General features: G+C 37.3%; 2 protein-coding genes across 3 annotated transcripts; one reads left to right on the top strand and one right to left on the bottom strand.

Moving 5' to 3' along the window:
* Positions 1–1,376: 1,376 nt before the first annotated feature.
* Positions 1,377–16,467, top strand: LOC113644193 (mitogen-activated protein kinase-binding protein 1-like). 2 transcript variants are annotated; one of them, XM_027148828.2, is made up of 29 exons: positions 1,377–1,693; positions 3,251–3,342; positions 3,985–4,047; positions 4,152–4,209; positions 4,420–4,590; positions 4,686–4,823; positions 5,237–5,419; positions 5,845–6,005; positions 6,580–6,769; positions 7,597–7,737; positions 7,982–8,166; positions 8,394–8,485; positions 8,596–8,721; positions 9,033–9,103; positions 9,481–9,602; positions 9,724–9,799; positions 9,899–10,010; positions 10,358–10,421; positions 10,510–10,617; positions 10,712–10,866; positions 10,950–10,987; positions 11,225–11,455; positions 12,445–12,622; positions 13,376–13,519; positions 13,627–13,699; positions 13,784–14,043; positions 14,140–14,838; positions 15,574–15,659; positions 15,901–16,467. In XM_027148828.2, the coding sequence occupies exons 1-29, from the start codon at positions 1,586–1,588 to the stop codon at positions 16,126–16,128; spliced, it is 4,353 nt and encodes a 1,450-aa protein (XP_027004629.2). In that variant the 5' UTR covers positions 1,377–1,585; the 3' UTR covers positions 16,129–16,467. The 2 variants fall into 2 exon arrangements, with proteins under 2 accessions (XP_027004629.2, XP_027004628.2); XM_027148827.2 differs by having other exon boundaries at positions 5,234–5,419.
* Positions 16,468–16,604: 137 nt separating this feature from the next.
* On the bottom strand, positions 16,605–19,183 carry LOC113644784 (galectin-3). Its single transcript, XM_027149890.2, has 5 exons — positions 19,120–19,183; positions 17,844–18,390; positions 17,612–17,700; positions 17,319–17,490; positions 16,605–17,114 (listed from the first exon to the last, which is right to left on the bottom strand). Exons 2-5 carry the CDS (start codon positions 18,375–18,377, stop codon positions 16,956–16,958), a joined length of 954 nt encoding a protein of 317 aa, XP_027005691.1. The 5' UTR covers positions 18,378–18,390; positions 19,120–19,183; the 3' UTR covers positions 16,605–16,955.
* Positions 19,184–20,831: the final 1,648 nt, after the last annotated feature.

Here is a 20,831-nt window from a genome sequence, read left to right as displayed (position 1 = left end):
ATGTGCAACAAGAAGAACAATTAATTATTATTTTTTATCTATCTATCTATAGTGTATGTATGTATGTATATATAAAAAGAAAGCTTGCTGTAATGTTGAGCAAAGAAAAAGTTTACTGAAGGTCAGGGAGGAGATTGCCAAGTTTCAGCAAAATTCAGGCTGTAACTTATATTTGAAAACCACACAAAAAGACTAGCTAAAAATGGGGACAGAAAGGGCAGATACATCTGAATAGGAGATGCACTGTTTAGTTATTTAGTTTAAGCATGACCTTAGTAGTCTCAAAAATAGAATTATGTTCATATCTTATTTTTATCCAAAAAAAAAAAACCAAGAAGATTTTGCTCCATATTGCTCATGAGTTGCAAATTATTACTGGCTATCAAAAAGAGTATCTTAATAATCCTAAAATAAGCTCCTGATAATTATATTCTAGTAGTCAGATAAAGTATTATTAGAGGGACATTGTGGTCAACTGTTGCCTAAAAACGTCATGTATCTTGATTTAGGACTGAAACAAATCCATAATAATTGTAAAAAAAAAAATGTATACAATTAATGAGAATCAAATTCAAAAATGACTTTTGATTCACACGCCTTTATTCATGGTCCACTGATTTTTAAGTGGGTTGGGGCTCTAAAAGATACCCACGATCACCTCCATTAACCCTAGTGCTGGCGCTAACATAGAGAAAGAGAAAAAGATTAACCAGAAGAAAAATAATCAAAATCCCTTTCTTTTTGAAAGCTGGAGTCAGTGCTGATAACATGGTAACATGGAAATGGTGGTGTTTTTATAAGATAAAATGTAGCAACACCATAAAAAACGTCTTATATTATCCTTTTAACCCATTTTCATGTTGTCACAAAACCATGCTTAAAAAAAAGACTAAATCACTGATTTTATTTAGTATTTCCTCGTGTGATCTGTGCATATAAACTGAAAAGTGCATTTCGTGCATTTTGAATGGATGCCAGGTATTAGCCAGAATTTGTCACTAATTATGCACTTGTGTGCACTTATATATATATATATATATATATATATATATATATATATATATATATATATATATATATATATATATATATATGTAATTTATTACTATATATGGGTATAAACACTGATGTGAACAAATCCGATACACTACATGATTAATTATGAAAAGTGTTTTAAGGGCTTTTTTTCCCACAAACACATAAATGTTCAAATTATTTACATCAATTTAATCCTGTTGTCGTTAATCTTTTACCTGACGGTTATTACCCGACTATGCGTTTTTGCACGTATCTTCAGCACGACCATTCTAATTGTATGCTAAACGTGAGAAAAGTGACACCCAATCAGATTCGCCCATTGCCCCCCCCCCAGTTCAAGGTACGTTCCAGTCGGAAAAGCTGCATGAAAACTATACAGCTAAGTCACGTGATTCACACCGCTACCAATCAATCTACATTACTGAGTTAGTTACCAAATATTTTACAGCACATGCTCTTGTTTATTGGACGCGGAGAGTTAATGCGGTAACCCATGAGAGCCGAACACGGTTAGTTAATACTGAGTGGAGTTTGTGGTGAAACGCACATGGAGGCTTCAACAATTAAAAACAGAATCAAAAATCTTCTGCTGCGGTCGCCGTCTGTAAAGCTGAAGAAAAACCGAGGGCTGGTCAAAGAAAACATGACTAACAAGGTATATTTGTGCACAGTATCTTCATTTAAATAGAACTGTTCATTTAATAGTGTTCATTAGTGATAAATCAGTGTGCAAACAAAATGCAGACGGTTCACAATGAAACCTAGACTGTTCAATTGTTCAGCTGTTTTTTAATAATGTTTTACTTTATATTCATAAAACGGTTTTTTTTTTAGTCAGGTCATGTCTTATGTGGCTGGTATTTATATCCCACTAATATTACATTTGTATATATAATATATATTGTCATTTACAACAACATATGCAATACACTCTACCTAAATATAAGCATTAAAAGACTTTTTTTTTTTAATATTTATTTTATATTAATATCCATTTAACATCTCATGCTTTAAAACATATTTTCCCATGAGCTGTATATTATAATTGTGTCCTACAACATTCACCCTTCGAAAACATTTGGACATCATAACAAGTCAGATGTCTAACAGGAAGTTGCATAATCTACATTTATATTTCCTGTAGATCATAGGAAAATTAGATTCTCTCTGCTTTTTTCCCCTTCATTTAGAATGATTTATGATATTTTTTGTGAGGTTACAATTAAAAGTACAGTCTTGTTCTAAGCAACAAAACTTTGAAGTTTTTTTTTTATGATCAGAGTTGGTACTTATTTTGAATGCTTATTTACTTGTTTTAATTTTTAAGATTTAATGTTAAAAGGGAATGAAAAATAAAGTTACATTTAAGTTGTGTAAGGACACCATTGCACCTCTGTCATTGAATCCACCATAATATCTAAAACAAGTTGTTACCAGTTTTAAATGTTTGGCACATTATTCTGTCAGTACGACTTTAGTACAGTAGTATAAGATTGTTGGCTTCATAACTAAAGTAACACTTGCCTAATCATCTTACAGTTGTGTAATAAGTGTTTTGGATTATATGATTTACAAATCGTATGAAATCTAGATTTAATATAATAACTAATCTAAATTTTTTTATATATACACATATAATATACACACACTGTATGTAATGTATGTATACTATATGTAACATTATATATGACCAAACATGCTGTGTGTGAGTCCACACTGATCATGTGGTTTGTATTCAAGAGGTCTGTTTTATCTATTTATATCTGTAATGTCTGTCCGTTTTCATGTATAGACAGACAAAGTAGCTCTGTGAAAAATGGCCACTGAGTATTTGATCAATAGCATTGATTGCTGGCTGCTGATAAATGCCCTCAGTGCTTAAGGCTTTTCTTTAACCAGTAAAGAACAATGCCTTGATGAGAAACCCACACAAAAAAGACCATTAGTGATCTGTGGCAAGCTTTTTGTGTGATTAAAAGTGATCGCTACAAATGTTAACACAAATTGGCTCTGATTAAGATGTTTTTGTATTAAAAAGTTTTTAGTTTAAAAACTGATTGATTCATGATTTAAGAATCGTAAGAAATCCTAATTAAAAGGTGTTTATGCTTGACATGTGAAAAAAAAATTCATTCAAGTGAAATTAGTTTCCTTGATTTCCGTGGTGTTTTGATTCTGACAGTAGTTTCAGTTTGCCTTTGTGATGTTACAGTTAACTCTGGAGAGAGTGCTTGGTATAACTACATCTGGAAGTAGTGGACTAACATGTGATCCTTGTTCTGGGACTGTTGCCTATCCGGCCGGGTGAGTATGAAGCTTTATATCGAAAGCAAATTAATTTTAATTCCTAACAATCTAATATCCCAAAAAGTAGTAGGTCAGGTATGTTGCAAGGCAATCCCTCACACTTACAGTACAGACTTTATTCTTACCCTAAACACACAGCTTTGGCACAATATGCCTACAGTTTTTTTTTATTTTTTAGTAAGTCCATTGATGAAAGTCTATTAGCTAAAAATGTAAAAGCTTTGTGAATAAGGCCTATTAGTTTTAACACCACAGAGCACCCATTATTGCCATGATGAAACTGCGAGTCTGCTTTGTTTTTAGCTTTGTGTTGTGTAATCAAGAAACTGCATTCCTTTTAAGCACTCAGCTTAAGCATATTATCATTTAAGCTGAGTTAAATTGAACACATCAAGAACATATTTATATGTTCGTATAAATATTAAAGATAAACCTTTAATCATAGCCTACAGATGATTGAGGAAGTGTATTTATGCTTTTGCTGAAGCAGAAAAACATTTTGTGTCTGTTAATTGTTAATTAGTTAATGAGTTTTCAAATGCTATCTCATTGTTATTTTATATTAAAAAAAATTCAGGCATCATATGTGTACACATTAAACATATAGCTGTCTCTGTGTTGTGTGTGTGATCTCTGTAGGTGTGTAGTAGTGCTTCTTAACCCAACAAAGAACCGACAGCAGCACATAATCAACGTGTCCAGGTAATTAGCTGACATAATGTTTGAATGATGACATGATCAAATGTTGTGTTTATTGAAAAATTAACAGGCATGAAGAACACTTCTTCTTCTTCTTCTTTTCACAGAAAAACTATAACCGCTTTAGCCTTTTCATCAGATGGCACATATCTTGTTACAGGAGAGGTAATGTATCTTCTAACAAACTAGAAAAGAATAATTGTTTCATAGATGTGAAGTTGTGTTTTGGGATAAGTCTGCAGAGAAATGTTTCTGTGCTTATTGCAGAAGCACATTAATGTAATCCTCCTCCTAGCTGGAGCGCCTGCAGGGCAGAGTTGAGTCCCTGGTTTTATAAGGCTTCTTTAAAATTACATAAAACTCTCTCTCCCCCAGTATGGTCACCTGCCTGCAGTGCGGGTTTGGGATGTGGCTGATGGCTCTCAGGTGGCAGAGCTACAGGAGCACAAGTATGGAGTGGCCTCTGTGGCCTTCTCTCCAAACAACAAATACATTGTTAGCATTGGCTACCAGCATGACATGAGTGTCAATGTGTGGGCTTGGAAGGTAAACACAAATCTCTAGCCATGCATTCAACCTCTGCAAAACAGACAAGAAAACCAAGATAATAGCAGGCTCTTCTTGATGCATTACTCTTACAGAAAAACATGTTGGTGGCTGCTAACAAAGTGTCCAGTAAGGTAACAGCGGTGTCTTTTTCTGAGGACAGCTCCTACTTTGTGACAGCTGGGAACAGACATGTCAGATACTGGTACCTGGAACCCTGCAGCTCCACCAAGGTATACTTTACTGATGAGCACGAGGGAATCTGGATAGTGTTTGTGATCTGTAATCCTCCGTTATTATGGTATGAAATGCTTTTTAATTTTTTTCTGTGAAATGGTTGGTGTGAAGCATAAGGTTGAAAAACTGCAAAGTTTTAAGCTCCTATGTTAATGTGGCAGTTTGACATCAAGAGAAAATACGTTTACCCTTTATTCTAGATTCTCAAAGTATTCACATTATTTTTAAAATTTACTCCAGATTAACACACTTTATCCCTTACTACCAAATGTACACACATTACTCCAGATTTACAGATCAGACACCAAGCAAGTACTTTTTTTTTAAATTTAGACGACAAAACTGTACATTTCACTGACCGTTTTCTTCATTGTACCATCACTTTCCTATACTCAATTATGCACAGCAGCTCACAGCCCCTGTTCCACTGCTTGGCCGTTCGGGCCTGTTGGGGGACTTGCAGAACAACAACTTCTGCGATGTAGCCTGTGGCCGTGGTAGGAAATCTGAGAGTACCTTCTGCATCACGTCTTCAGGGCTGCTGTGTGAGTTCAATGAGAAGAGGATGCTGGATAAATGGGTGGACCTGCGGGTGAGTGGGTGCTGGAGAACCTGTTGCATTCTCACTATAGTGCTCTGAATAGATAATGCATTAGGGTTATTTCAGTCCTTTCCAGCATTTCTAAATATTTTAAATATTATTTTATATAACACATGCTTTCTCTCTGATTTTTTAAGGATTTTTTTTAGTATATGAATTGCAGTTAAAGTTTAATGCTTATCAACAGGATTACTTTGGCTATCAGAAAGGGGTACTAATGTGTGCCTATGAGTATGATATTCAGTGGTAGTGTAATTGCTTTTAGTGATCTGCATGCAGTGCACAAGAGCCTATGGTTAGAACCGGAGTTATTTAATTATGAAAGAGTTCTCAATGACAAGAAATGCTGTTCTTCATTCACATGTCTAATTACTCCACTGTGATCCTGTTTTTTTTTTATTTGTTTAACTCTCTAGACCAGTACAGCGAGTGCTCTTTTTGTCACGGAGGAGCTGATCTTCTGTGCGTGTGCTGAAGGAACTGTGCGAGTGTTTAGTCCGTCTGACCTGCACTTCATCTGCACCCTGCCTCGGCCTCATCACTTGGGCGTTGATATATCGTCTGTCACGCAGGCCAGGTGGGATCACGCAGTCTCATTTGTGAGACCCCTAACTGTAAATGAACGACTAGGCTTTCTTTGCCTACATATTAATACATATTATTAATGAATAATTATAAAAAGGTTACTAAAATTATTATTTGCAAACAGGGCCTTGTTTTTTTTCAAGATGAATTGGTTTTGAGTGTGTGTGTGTGTGTGTGTATATGTATGTATGTATATGTATATGTATATATATATATATATATATATATATATATATATATATATATATATATATATATATATATATATATATATATATATATACTGGTCTAGAAGGAAATCTGATTCCTGACTAATTCTAACACTTAATCATATTCTTTGACACCACATTTTTTTGGTAATCTTTCTCATGGCTTTTGCAGTTGCATCTTCGCTAAACATTTCTTAGATATTAAAGTGCATATTCCATAGGCATGTCATCTATATCGCATTTATTATTAAATATAAAACTTTGCTGTTAGGCTCTGGATGCACTTTGACTATGACCAGTAAAGTGCATTCTGTAGATGAACCCAGATAAATGTCTTGTTTTCTCTTAATTTTTCAGTCACCTGTTCTGCAACAAACCAGATGCCCGATATCCTGACTCCGTAGCAGTGACTTATGACCCTGTTAACCTCTGGCTGTCATGTGTATATAATGACCACAGCCTGTATGTGTGGGACGTTCAAGATTTGCAGCGAGTAGGAAAAGTGTACTCTGGTCTTTACCACTCTGCTTGTGTGTGGGATGTGCAGGTATGTTTTGAACATGGGGCTAAACCTGTAATACAGAAGTCATTAATGTTTTAGCTTTACCGATCTACTCTTTGATCGGTACATTAGATTTAGCAATTATTCCCTCAGAGCAGGTTCAGAACTGACTTTCAGGTTGGTTTTATGTGACTTCCAAAACACTGTAACCACATAATTACCTACATAAGATTCCTACATAATGTAGGAATCTTTTATACCACAGCACATTTATTTTTCTTCAAGAATGGCAATCATATTTCTATCCATATATTTCGTTTAATTTAACATTAGGGGATGTTTGTGAACAAGCTAGCTTCTGTTATCTTTTATTTAGCACCAGCTGTAATGTTATCCTCTTTTTTTTTCCTCTCCCTTGAAATTATTAAGAAAAGAAGACATGCAGTTTGGCAAATAACACTGAAATTGCAAAGCCCCTTTTTCCTGTGTCAGAAAACATAAAGTGCTGACACTGGGGACTCCTTATAAAATTCCTAAATGAAATCAGTGTAAATCTTTGCTATAGAAGCAATAATGTATTCGAACAAGTGCATTAATAAAAACCTGTATTTTGACTTGAAGCCAGCACTATTGTCATTTTTGCATTGTTATAGAAAATGAATCACCTTCTGACTAAACAGATGTAAGAATCCAACAGTATATACATTACAATCTAAATTCATAAATAACACACAACAAGCTGCATTAGAGATCATACAAATGCAAACAACAAAGATATGACTGTCTCATTTCTGCGTTAGAACTCGTGATGTGCAGTTAATCAGCATTGTATGCGGTGTGAATGATGTGGCAATGCTTTTTTCCCCTCCCAGATATGCCCTGGAGCTAAAGAGGAGCCTCTGCCGGGGCTCACTTCTTCAGGGCTGTTCATCAGCTGCTCTGCAGACAGCACAGTCCGCATGTGGAGCACAGAGCCACACACCAACCCAACCAGTAGCAATCTTCTGAGCAATGTAAGTCTTCTGTATAGGTCTTGTATAGGTCTGCAAATGCAAATGTTTGCCGACAGCATTTTGCCCAGAAGGCGGCGCTGTTGCATAAAAACAGTACACTAGGGAATCTTTTTCAATAGTTTTGCTGGAAAAAAAAACTTAAAAAAAAAAAAAAATTTATAGCGTGTACACATTATTTTCTGTTGTCCTGTAAAGATCATTGACTGACAGATTTTCATGTTTAACATTATGCTGCCACAAATAGGATCTACGGAGGGTGATTTATACAGTCAGTAACAGTGCGTGCCTGCTGGACATAGAGGGAACAGGCACCGGCTGCACAGAGAAGCCAGAGGAGCAGTCTGCAGAAGGCCAAACGGGCATCAGGACCATCTGTTTGAGTCCAGATGGCAAACATCTGGCTTCAGGAGACAGGAATGGCACACTGAGGTAGTGACCTTGCCATTACTTTAATTCTAGCAATCAGCTTTACACTGGATGGTAAAAATGGAAAAAAAAAATGTATTTAAAAAAAAAAAGGGCAGAAATGTTGGCTATTAACAAGTCTTTGTAAAAATCACATTTTGGGGGGGGGGGGGAGCAGCTGAAACATTACATATGCTTTATTTCACTGAAATATTTACAATTAGCTTTAAACTCCATTTTCTAACTTGTAGAATTCATGAACTTAACACCATGGAGGAGATCCTTAACGTAGAGGTGCACGACTCTGAGATCCTGTGCCTGCAGTACTCCAAACCTGAGACAGGTCTGTATGTGCGTGATCCTGTTTGTGAGTTGGTGTGTGCATTCCAATGCAACGTTAAGGGATTTGGCATAGTCTCACTAGGATTTTCCTGTGTGTTTGGGATCTGTTAGGAATGAAACTGTTGGCGACGGCAGGTAGAGATCGCATGATTCATGTACTGGATGTTGAGGAAGACTACAGTCTACTGCAGACCTTGGATGAACACTCCTCATTCATCACAGCTGTTCGATTTGCCAGTGAGACATTTAGTTTCATATGTGATGTGTATGGTGGAATGTAAATAGGCAGTAATATTTGGTCATTGTTTTGGATTGTCTCATAAATCCAGATTTGTCTGTAAGAGATGCTATTGTGTGTCCTGCTTGACTCTGTCACAGAAGTGGTCAATTGAAATGATTTTCAACCATCGAGTATCATTATCATTATGAGGCTCAATTTCATTCATGGAAATAAAATTTTGTAATTCTACCTTTGGAATGTTTTCCCTCTCACATACAGCCTTAATTTATTTATTTTGTTTTCCCTGTGCTTGCTATCACCTCTGCAGCCAGCGAGGGAAAGGTGAGGATGGTCAGCTGTGGAGCCGATAAGAGTTTGTACTTCCGCACTGCCCACAGGGTGAGCGAACTTGGCTTAGCAACAGATTGAAGACTGCTAAGAAATGTATTTAAACCATGAGTGGTTACAGATTTTTAGTTTTTGTTCCAGATCTAAAAGTCCTCCTGGTTAATTGGGTGTTCCTAGCAGGGCTTTTAATAAGGATTGTTAGAGATTCTGTACTATTGGGGTCTTTTCAAATGTTCATTAAAACTGTGCCCTTTAAGTAAAGTAACTCTTCTGGAAAAGGGACCGGTTTTCTTTTCTAATTTATCCTTAACATCATAGGATTAATGTTTTATATGTAACACATAAAAAATTCCAACCTGCACCTTTAAACCGTTAATTGTAAAATATCTCATTCACTTTCCACCTATTTGTTTTTTTCCACAAACCAGACTTTTAAAGGAGTAAAATTTAAACGCACACACCATGTGGTGAGAAAGAGCACACTTCATGACATGGATGTGGATCCCACTTGCAAGTATGCAGCTGTAGGCTGTCAGGACAGAAACATCAGGTGAATTTATTCACACATACTCTCGCTTGAAATGTCTGCTCCTGTGGTCATTTTATAGCATGCTGTTACATTTTATCTCTATCTGTAAACTGCACAATCTTAATGTGATTTTGTCTGGCAGAGTGTTTAACATAAGCAGTGGGAAACAGAAAAAATCCTTTAAAGGCTCTCAGGCTGAAGATGGCAGCCTTCTCAGGGTACGGCTTGTCTTCAGCACAACACACAGTTTATTTACCGAATGACTTAAGGCTTTAAACATTGTAGATTTCACCTCAAATATGCATATGTTTTTGCAGGTTCAGATTGACCCATCTGGCCTGTATGTGGCTACCAGCTGCTCAGATAAGAATCTCAGCCTGTTTGATATCCGAACCGGAGAGTGTCTGGCTTCCGTGTACAGCCACTCGGGTAAACACTGTCTCAGCTATTTAACATTTAGAATAATGTGCTATATTATCTTGATCTGATAAAAGTAATAGTTTAGTCGGAATTTTATACGATTTCAATTTTCCACTTTATAGCATAGATATAGTAAATAGAGAATTGTTTTCCTCCTTTTTGGGGTTTTGTTCTCATGGGGTTTTTTTCCTTGCTCCTGTCAACCCTGTCTTGCTTGTTAAAGATGTACAATTACCCCTGAACTTCAGTAAAGCTGCTTTGTAACAGTGTGTAAACAGTTTAAAACGTTTGATGAGTCTAAAAAGAATATAAAAGTAAAAAAATATGTAATGTTTTCTTTACCTGTGTCCTTGCAGAAGGCGTAACAGGCATTAAATTCACACGTGACTGCAGGCATCTGATCTCTGCCTCAGGAGATAGGTAGGAATGTGGTTTTGGTATCTTTAATGTTGGAATCTGCAGTTCACTTCTCAGTGTGTGCCATGCTGATGTTTGTGGTGCGTTGTAGCTGTATCTTTATATGGCGCCTTGCTCCTGAGTTGACCATTAACATGAGGGAGAGGATGGAACAGTTACACTGTCAAAGTGGACCAGCTTTCACAGATTCAGAGAGCAGGTACACCAATACAGTTTTGCAATACAGTTATATAATTTTACATGAATAAGATAGATGAGGATCTTACATGGTTTACAAGTTTGGAAAATTTCAGACGGGCCTCTACAAGCAGTCTGGAGATGAACAGCACCCTGTCTCTACCGATCAGTATATCTGAGAGTGAGGAAGATGATGACAAAGAAAAATTTGAGGATCTCCATATACCAGATGACAGCAGTGTACCACAAAGATCATTAGACGAGTATCAGGGTAATGCTTTCATGCTTTTCACCCACAATGTATGTTTAAATGCTGTCATTTTAGATGATGATATTGATGTTGCTCTGCCACAGGTGCTTCTGATGACACAAATGACTGGGACTCCTCTAAGGTTAGAAGTGTTTACATTTCGATCACATACATTCGTTTCCTGCTTCATAAGCTTGCAACTGGTTGCCTGACCATTTATGACCATAAATCACAATCCATTTGACCCATTTTTGGCGATGTAAAATAATTTTTTTTTAATGTAGCATCACTTCTTTGCAGGGACTTAGCTCTGTTATTGGAAAATTAGTTCCATGACTTTAATACTATTGTACTGTTCCAATTGTTTGGTATGATATAGTTGCAGGAGTCATCTTCAGGTTCGAGCACATCTGAGCCATCTTTGCCTGAGGTTCCACGCAGGCGAAAACGCTGGAACTGTAGGATGGGTTCTTTTGAGGTGATGGTGAAGTCCATGCTGGAACCTAGGCAGTTTGACTCATTTTCTAAGCCTGGATCTCCCCTAAGGAGCTCCACTGGTCAGCTCAGCCAGCAGGCCTGCGGCAGAACTACCAGCCATCACAAAGTCACTGTGAGTTCAGTACTAGGATGTTATCATCAATAGTTCATTGATGGGTGGTGTGGCTGTTATTTAGGACAGGTCTTGTTGTTAATATTTCCAGTTGTTCATAGATTATGCATTCTTTACAAACATATTTCTCTACTCTCACTTTTCACTTGATTAAGGACATCTGCACATAAATCATGTAATTATCCAGTCATTCGAACAGTCATTCAATCATGTGGTAGCAGCGCAATGCAAGTCCTGCACATTCAGGTCAAAAGTATTATTTAGATCTTTATTATAATCCAGTTCCATAGCCTTAGATTCCTGTTTTTGTCTGACAATGTGGTTTTCTTCTGTTATACCCTATTCGCCTTCAGTAGTCATGTTTTTCAAGCTGAGGTGCTTTTCTGCTCACCACGGTTGTAAAGTTGATTGTTTTCAGTTATTGTAGCCTTCTGATCAGCTTGAAACAGTCCATCTGTCCTCCTCTGACCTCTCTTTCAAACAAGCCATTTCCACTAACAAAACCTCTGCTCACCAGATGTGTTTTCTTTTTTCACACCAGTCTGTGTGGGTACTTTAAACTTTTGGGGGTAAAAATCTCTGGAGGTCATCAGTTTCTGATCTACTCACACCAAAACCTGCTGGCACCAACATCTATGTCTCTCAGATTATCCTCATTTTGATGTTTGATATGAAATTTAATTGAAGCTTTTGACCTCAATCTGCATATTTTATGTTTTGGCTGATTGGGTAATTGGCTGTTTGGATGATTGCATTAGGCTGCATTTTTACAGATGTGCCTAATAAGGCAAATGGTGAGTGTATATATACAGTAGGTTAATAAAGATGACCGAATGCTTAGTAGAAATTAGACCTCACACAAGGGCTAAGGGATATAAAGACCTGTAGAACACTAACTCCATTGTGAGCCACCATCCAATAGAGTTGATTGTCTCAAGAGAGGTGTTATTTTATGTTATTAATGATGAGATTTTCTCATACTAACTCAGAAGTGTAGTAAGAAACTGGAGGCTCATCTTGACTCTTCCTGGTTGGGTCCTGCCTCGTCTCCTGAACCTGAGGGTGTAATGCTGAGCTCAGAACTATGCCAGAGTGGCCACAGCTCTGACAGAGGCAGCTCCATGGGCTACGCCAGTGGAGGATCCAGCCCAGAGCACGCCCATGAAGGTCAGAATCCCTACTACAAAGAAAAACCGAAGGAGTAATCATAAAGAAAGATGCATGATTAAAACACCACTCACACAGCCACCTGCTAGACACCCTGTTATTAGCTACCATATGTCACAAATAGCCCTCTGTAGATATTTATTCTGCCCTCGTACATGGTTCACAGATGTCCGGAGCTTTGCTTACCAAAATAAATATTATGGCTTTAAATGAATAATCGATCCAAATATTCTCTCTGATTTTATATGAAGTGGTTAGTCAAAGAAACCCATATTTTGATTCCCATGCTTAGGTTTGTACATTCTGCACCAGAATATTGTGCAAGTTTGCAGTATATTTCATTTTTTTTTCTTTCCAAAAGAACAAATTGTGTTCCTTTTTTGCTCTGGTTTAAAATTCTCATTTCTGCAAAGATCACACTGGGTAAGAAGGCAGTTTATTAAACACACCAGTAAAACTGTTATTGACTTCAAAAGGATCTGATACCTTGCTATAAAATGTTTAAATATAAAATGGTTTTCTGTGCTGCAAAGTGTATTTCTATTGTCCTTAAAACTGCCTTAAATTTGTATTATAAATGAGTTCATGGGTATTTTAATTTTTTGTTCAGTAGAGGGGCAGTTGGGTGAGGGAACAAGCATTTCTTTCAGAATTGTGCTATTGATCAGGATATCCATAGAACTAGATTAGTCAACCTCAGTCGGCCTGTTTATAGTGATCAGTTACTGTTGTTTTTTCCTCTCTCAATCTTAGGCTTAGATGATCCTGAGCCACTCAGTACTGATGAGGAAGATGAGAAAGCAGCAAGAAAAATGCAATTTCACAAACCAGAGAGCCCTGAACAAGAGAGTTTCCTCAAAAATCACTTTGAAACACTGGCTGACGCTAGAATCTCAGGTAGGGTCTACAATCTATGTGCTGAGTAAATGTGTAAATCCTGATCCGTAGTTTTCACACCTTTTTTTTTTTTTAGTAACCAAAATTGTACTTTGTCAAATGTACAGAGCCAATTGGTAAAGGTGCCAAACCTCAGAGAAGCAGATCAGCATGCTTCCTTGCCCAAGGCTTCACCCCCAGGTATGACATGTTACTAAATTGGCTAACCTGATTACCTAATGATTTTGCACATATGTGATATTCATTTTGTGTGTTTGTCGGTAGGAGACTTTCCCAATTCCACTGCAATTCTGGCAAGAAGTCTGTATTAAAGCCGCTGGTGTCCACAGTACATCCCTTACAAAAGGAAAACAGTCAGGAGACAAAAGTGGAACAGGGATCAGACTCGTGCATTTTAGAGCAGTTACACTCATCCCCCAAAAGGAGAAAAACGAATGTGACAAGCCCAACAATGTCCAGGGTGGTCAGCCCTGTAGACAAGCCACTTTTTAAATCCATGTCAGCACTGAGCATTACAACAAACAGTATGTTGATTCTGATGTTTTTTAACTCAAAAAGGTTTGTCTTTACTTGCTCATTTATAGGTGTGAGAACTTTTTTTTTTTTCTTTTTCTTTGAAGGTCGAAAGTGTGTAACCACATCCCTTTTGAAGCAAGCATCGCAAACTTCCTCATCCGAGCTACATGCAGACAGGAATGATTCAATATCCCAGCACCCATCTTCTACAGACTCACCATCTCCCCAGCCATGGGAAAGCCCAAACACTATCCGACGTCTCAAAGTGCGCTCATACATGAGTCCCACCACCAGCTCCAGAGCCAAAGTCAGCCGCTCCATGTCCCTTAAAGAAGGTCTTCATCTGAACCTGTTCACAGGTCAAACAGCTCCATCCCCACAGTCCAGTCCATCTCGTGCCAGCTCACCTATTTTGACATCTCTATCTGCCCCTCTCCCGGGTATGTGCAACCCAGTCGAATCAAAATTGAGCCATGGTGGAAGTCCTCCAAATCCAAATGCTAAAGTCATCAAGTCCCGCGTCTCAACAAGAATGAGTAGCCCGTTATTGGAGTGTCCCAGTAGGCTCACACCTGCTCCCAGTACAGTCTCTGCTGCAGGCACAAACACTGCAGTTCGTCATGGTGATAAATTTTATACCAAGAGTCAGGTGCAACCTACAAAGTATGCGTTCCCTATTCCTGTCTCTCAGTCTTTGTCTATAACAGACTCTCTGGGCCCTGAAACGTCAACCCACAACTTGCAACACCCTCTAGTGGATATCCAGGCATGCAATGAGATGCGCAAGAGCCAGTGTGATCAAGGTTTGAGGTTTTTTCTATATTATTATTGTATCTGCACTGTTTCAAAATATCATAATGCTGTGTTTCTTTTAATGTCTTTTTTTTTTTTTAAATGTACTCTGGGCTACATTTCTTATTGTAGGGTTAATATGCTATTCTCTTTTCTTGCTTTACAACATAAATATCACACACACACCCCCACTGTATACAGTACAGTATACAGTATGAGGTGATAAAGATTAGAACATGCATGCCACACCAGCCAAAAAAAAACCCCACCTAATGTCCATTAATAATTTCTGATTGGCTATGCATAATAATAAAACTAGTCAGTGTTGCTACTTTTACAATATTCAAAACAATTACAAAACTACTTTTATAATTATTTTACAATACTGAGAAAATATTGTGAGAAAATATGGTGACTGTTTCTCACAATATCCTTACTGCAGTATCACCCTGCCCTACTAGAGCAACAAATGGCAAAATTGCATGGTATGAAAAATTGTGCATTGCATGATTTAAAGCCAGCAGGTAATTTGTATTAAATAATAATAGCAGCTGATCCCAAACCTTGACTCATAAGTCATAAACATGTCATCAACTAAAATGTGTAGCCACATAATCTGTGTTTTGTCCATATTGTCCATGTCACAGCTGTAAATTGCACCATTATGGAGGTCTGACCTGAAAGGCCTTTTCTACTTCAGTTACATGTCCCCATGTCCAATTTCTCAATTTGCTGTTGTCCTACAGAGCCCTTGATAAACCTGGAGACCTGCAGACAAGTTGCTGCAGAGCTGTACAATTGTGTGAAGAAGGCCATTCAAGTGTACACCATGGTGAGTGCAGCGATCCATTTATTTATATATATACTATATTATATACTCCATTTACAGTGTGTATATTAGTGTCTATAACACAATTTCATCATTACTGTTATTATTGTTGTTTAGTGTGTGGTTTTATCATTTGTTTCAAAACCCATGAATGTGTTTTTAGAAGATTTATTTGTGTCTTTGGATCTGTGTGTTTTTATGTGTCTGTCTCTGTGGTTGTGCCTGTGTGCATGTGCTGAACTAGGTGAGCTCCTGTGATGGAAATGTTGGTTTGGATCAGAAGGAGATGGAGCGTGTGCTGATTGAGGCATTGTTCATGGCACGTTCCGAGCTGGAAGCTGTTCCGGGGCTCAATCCGGCATCAGGGCTGACTGTACTCGGTGAAGGTGAAGAGAAGACAATGGCTCTGTTGGAGCAGTACTCTCAGCTTCTACTGCAGTCTGTAGAGAAGAGACTCGAACACAAAATCTAGTCTAAATAATCTATTTAATATCTAATATTTCTAACTTGACCTCATTAATATGGTAGTAAAGATGGGAATTATGCACTGGATATCTATACACAAATTTGACAGATTTTCTCTGTTAACGTGTTATACCAAGAAAATACTTTTTTTTTATACTGTCTTTTAACATGAAGTTTTTTTGCATGTATGTAATTTAATGTATGTGTGTCTTTTAAGTATATTAATAAGAATATCCTTTTTTTTTTTTTTAAATATATGCTGGTCTTATTTTTATTTGAATAAAGTTTTAAACATCCTACACAGTGTACATAGTCTATTAGATTCAAAAGGAAGAACCTTGTGAACACAAGATGAAGCCTTGAGTGTTTTTAACTAGAGGGTGAGTTTGTGTGTTTATTGATGTGTTTCTGGTTCGGACTTCTGTACCATAAGTTCCATTTCACATGCTGTTACTAATATTCTTAAAATAAAATTCGAAGTGGTTAAATACTTTTTCGCTGATTTATTAACCAACCATAGTCAATTCACATCAGGTCTGTACATAATTTCTTAATGATCATAGAATGACATTATCGTTTATTTTATAAGACTTAACATCACTGTGTGCCATATTAAGGAAAAAGTCTTTCAGCAAGACGGTCATCAAATTAGGACTCGCAAGAGTCTGTGCCATTATTTTGCAAAACATTGTGAATGGAAACACTTGCATAGTGTCTAAAATAAATGCACAAACATTGTGTTAAAGACAGACGAATTAACTTTGCCGTTCCTGAACCTTATTCATATGCAATGTTGATAAAGTAAGGGAACTGTCGCAGTTATGCATCAGTGTCTCAGGGAAGAGTGTCCACATTGACAGATGTAAGATTTAAATCATGCAGGATGTTGATACGATCGATCTGGTTCACCTCTCTGATGCGGTGCTTGAAGTCAAATACAGGTGTGTTATTGACTGCCACTTTGAATTCATTGACTGTACAGAGGATCTTCATCTATAGAGGAAGAGGAGATCCTGTAAATATATGCAGAGCTCAAGTCTGCATTTAGTATAATAAATTCACATCTGAAATGGTTTCACATTACCAGAGTGCTCAAGGGTTAATAATTTTTATACAATGTCATAAAAATCTATTGTGTATTGAATATTAACAGCTCTTTGCAAATGTATGGTCTTTCCTGATTGCATTGTCTCTTACATCAAAGTATTGTCCTGCTGCAAAGGGAAATGGTGCTTGGAGAGTTCTCTCCTCTTGTCCCCACTGATCCCCCAGCTTGTGGTTGCGAACAAGGACCTGCTTCCCACCCTCATTGAAGCGTGGGTTGATATGCAAGGCGATGTCATTACCACGCACGAAATTAACAGTAAACCTGGTACCCAAATACCAAATTAAAGCTGTGGTAATGAAGATGGCAAATACTACTGCAGTATATACCATATGTTATTTAAACACATTGTTAAAAATATCTGAACCATAGAATGTCCACTCACATTTTTGCATCAGGCTTCACTTGTCCTCTGATTGTAAGCATCAGCTTATCATAGATGCCTCGGGGAAAATTCATGTTGAAAGGCACAGACTAAGATCAAAACAAATTGAAAGCATAGGGTTGAGTTGTGTTTTATCACTTGACAATTTGCAATTATCAGTCAGTCATAAGTATACGTAAAGGAGCGAGTTGCTATATGCTGTACTGCCAAATATCTACCACCTATAACTTACCACAGGCCCCGTGGGTGGGGCAGGTGGCCATGAATGCTGTTGAACTCCAGTGGGGCCTTGATTAGGCCATCCTGGCTGACCAGGGTTTCCATTCCATGATGGTGGAATGGGGTTGGGGAGTTGTGAAGGCCAGCTTGGTGGCATTGCCTGGCTTGGCTGACTTGGTAGGATTGGTTGGCTAGGTGGTGTTGGCTGGTTTGGTTGACTTGGTGGCATTGGTTGGCTTGGAGAGATCGGTTGACTTGGTGGCATTGGTTGGCTTGGTGAGATGGGTTGGCTTGGTTGACTTGGTAGCAGTGGTTGGCTAGGTCCAGTTTGTGGAGGACTTGGCCAAACTGCCTGGGTGGGTGGTGTTGGCTGGTAAGCTGGCCAGTTTGGTACAGTGGGCTGCATCCCAGGCCAGTTAGCTTGGTTGGGCTGATAGGGCCAGCAAGGCTGGTATGGTTGACCTGGCCACACTGGTACCCCAGGTTGCTGAGTGCTCTGGCAAGGCCATATACCATTGCCCTGGGATCCAGATGATGGGCAGTTCATCGTTATCTGGAAGCTACAGATCAGTAACAAATAATACACATACAGTATGATGGTTTTGTTTGTAGTGAAAGTAAACATGGACATATATGTTAACATAGACATATGGACAAACTGACATACAGACACATCTACACATGAAATGCGAGCTGTGACATTAAATTATAAGCAGCCATTTTACATGTTCATTTTAGTCCATGCATCTCTTCAGTTTAAGATGTTTTGTTCAATATAATATTCCACATGCTACAATATAGAATACTATCTGCATATTATAATAATGTCAGACAGAATTCAATCGTATATGATAAATCGAATAGTAAGAAAAATTAATTAATGAATAAAAATAATATGATTTAAATTAATGTTTTTTACCAGAGAAATCAAAGCATATAATTGAACTGTATTGTACATTTATCTTTATTATTTGCTGTACATATGTTTACATATATATCTATATATATTACATGCTGTACATATGCTACTGTACATATTTATGTGCACTTGTCTATTTGCACAATTGCTACTACAGTGTCTATCTATCTATCTATCTATCTATCTATCTATCTATCTATCTATCTATCTATCTATCTATCATTAGAATGTAGGCAGTATATAGGGACAAAAGCAAATGTCATATTCTGTAATAAATAATTATATGAGCAGACAAAGCATTTTAATTAAAATGATGGGTTATCCCATAAACACTCACAAAAATCAATAAATAAAGAAAGCATTAACATACCTGTTAAAGTGCGAAGACTGGGAAACACAAATACAAGAGATCTCTGGGAGACTGTGAAAGAAACCTGCCATAAGTACATAAACACATGAATATATATATGCTTTGTGCTCTGGCCACTCCCTCTTTGCCAAACTTTAGGGAAAATCACACTCAGTTAAGTAAAGTCACATTCCACTTCATTATTCTGTAAACAATAAACAAGGCTTTGTTAAAGATCTGGGCGGAATAATCCAGGGTGATACATTGGAGTACCTGAGTGTATGATACTGCATTATTGTGAGCAGTCATGAGACTCATGCTAACTGCTCAAAACTCGACTAGTCAGGAGTGCAATAATGCAATAACAGTGACACAGCTGAGCTGTTGTTCAACACTGGCCCATGATAAAGCCCCAGTGTTTAGATTGGAAATTGACAGAAACACAGCATAGACCAAATCTCACAATGCTATAACATTAAAAGCAATGCAGTTTGTTGGGTAAATTAGTTTCTTATTCTGACATAGCAGTCAAGGTCAGTGGTCAGGTCGAGGTAAAACCAGTACAATTTTACAATATCATCTAGCAAGCCAAAATTGTTATCAGCCACTCATTGGGTAAATATCATTTTGTCCATTGGTTTTGGCCACATACCTGTAAAATGTCCATACATACTGAGAATATTCATCAAGTAGACATAGTATATTTTATACATTTATTTCAGCTTTCATAAGTGATTAGAAAGTTTGAGGTTCACCAATAAGCAATGCACTGATTAGTGGCAGCTAGAGTTTGTATGTTTTTTGGAAATACATACCTGCTAGCATTTGCTATGAACAATACACAAAAGATCATAATGTATTATATAATTTCCCTGTATGCAATAAATTAATGAATGCATAAATGATAGAATATAATTAAACATGCATAATATCATTTTTGTTTTTCTTTTTCACTCTTTTTTCCAGGTCATGATGGTGGACTGGAGTCTATCCAGGGAACACTGGGTGCAAAGTGAGAGAGACAGAATACACCCAGTATAGGATGCAAGTCCAGAGGACCCTGGAGCTGTAAGGTGGCAATGCTACCCACTCTCCTGCTTTGTTTATTACATAATATGATGTGGATAAACAAAAATGGGACTTTTTAAAAACAGAATTTTACGAAAAAAATTCCTTCAAATAGTTTAGATTTAAAAATGCAACCTAATTGAGAAAGTGATAATTGCTGTGAGTGGACAGTGCAGAATGTGGATGCGTATCACTCACAGCTCTATTATCAAACAAAGACACCCTGTACATGAACACAGCACCAACTGTGACCTGACAATCTGTGCTGTTATTAAGAATGTATGACTGTATGTATGTCACTGTGTGTGTGTCTGAATTCCTGTGACCACAATAAGACCTGGGTAAAATCTGGGCATCTCCATCAAAGCTGTTATTTACTGCACTGGATATCATCGAACAAAAATATTAGAGTTTGAATATTGACCCTATTGTTACTTGTATTGAATTGCAATACTATATTTCTAAGTATGACTGATCAGTGTATTTATGTGATTTACATAATCATTTTCCTACACTCTTGTCTTCCTCATATACAACATTTTCATTTTTTCTAGTACTGAATAGAGTAATGAGTTCATTTCACCACCCAGGCAACAATAGTGGTGATAAAACAATGCATATATTCAGGTGAGAAATGAAACGTAAACCATTTAGTTTAATCTACA

The sequence above is a fragment of the Tachysurus fulvidraco genome, chromosome 16 (assembly GCF_022655615.1).
Source record: "Tachysurus fulvidraco isolate hzauxx_2018 chromosome 16, HZAU_PFXX_2.0, whole genome shotgun sequence".
In the NCBI taxonomy this organism is placed as follows: domain Eukaryota; kingdom Metazoa; phylum Chordata; class Actinopteri; order Siluriformes; family Bagridae; genus Tachysurus; species Tachysurus fulvidraco.
The sequence above is the reverse complement of the archived record's forward strand: the minus strand, read 5'-3'. Positions and strand labels throughout refer to the sequence as shown.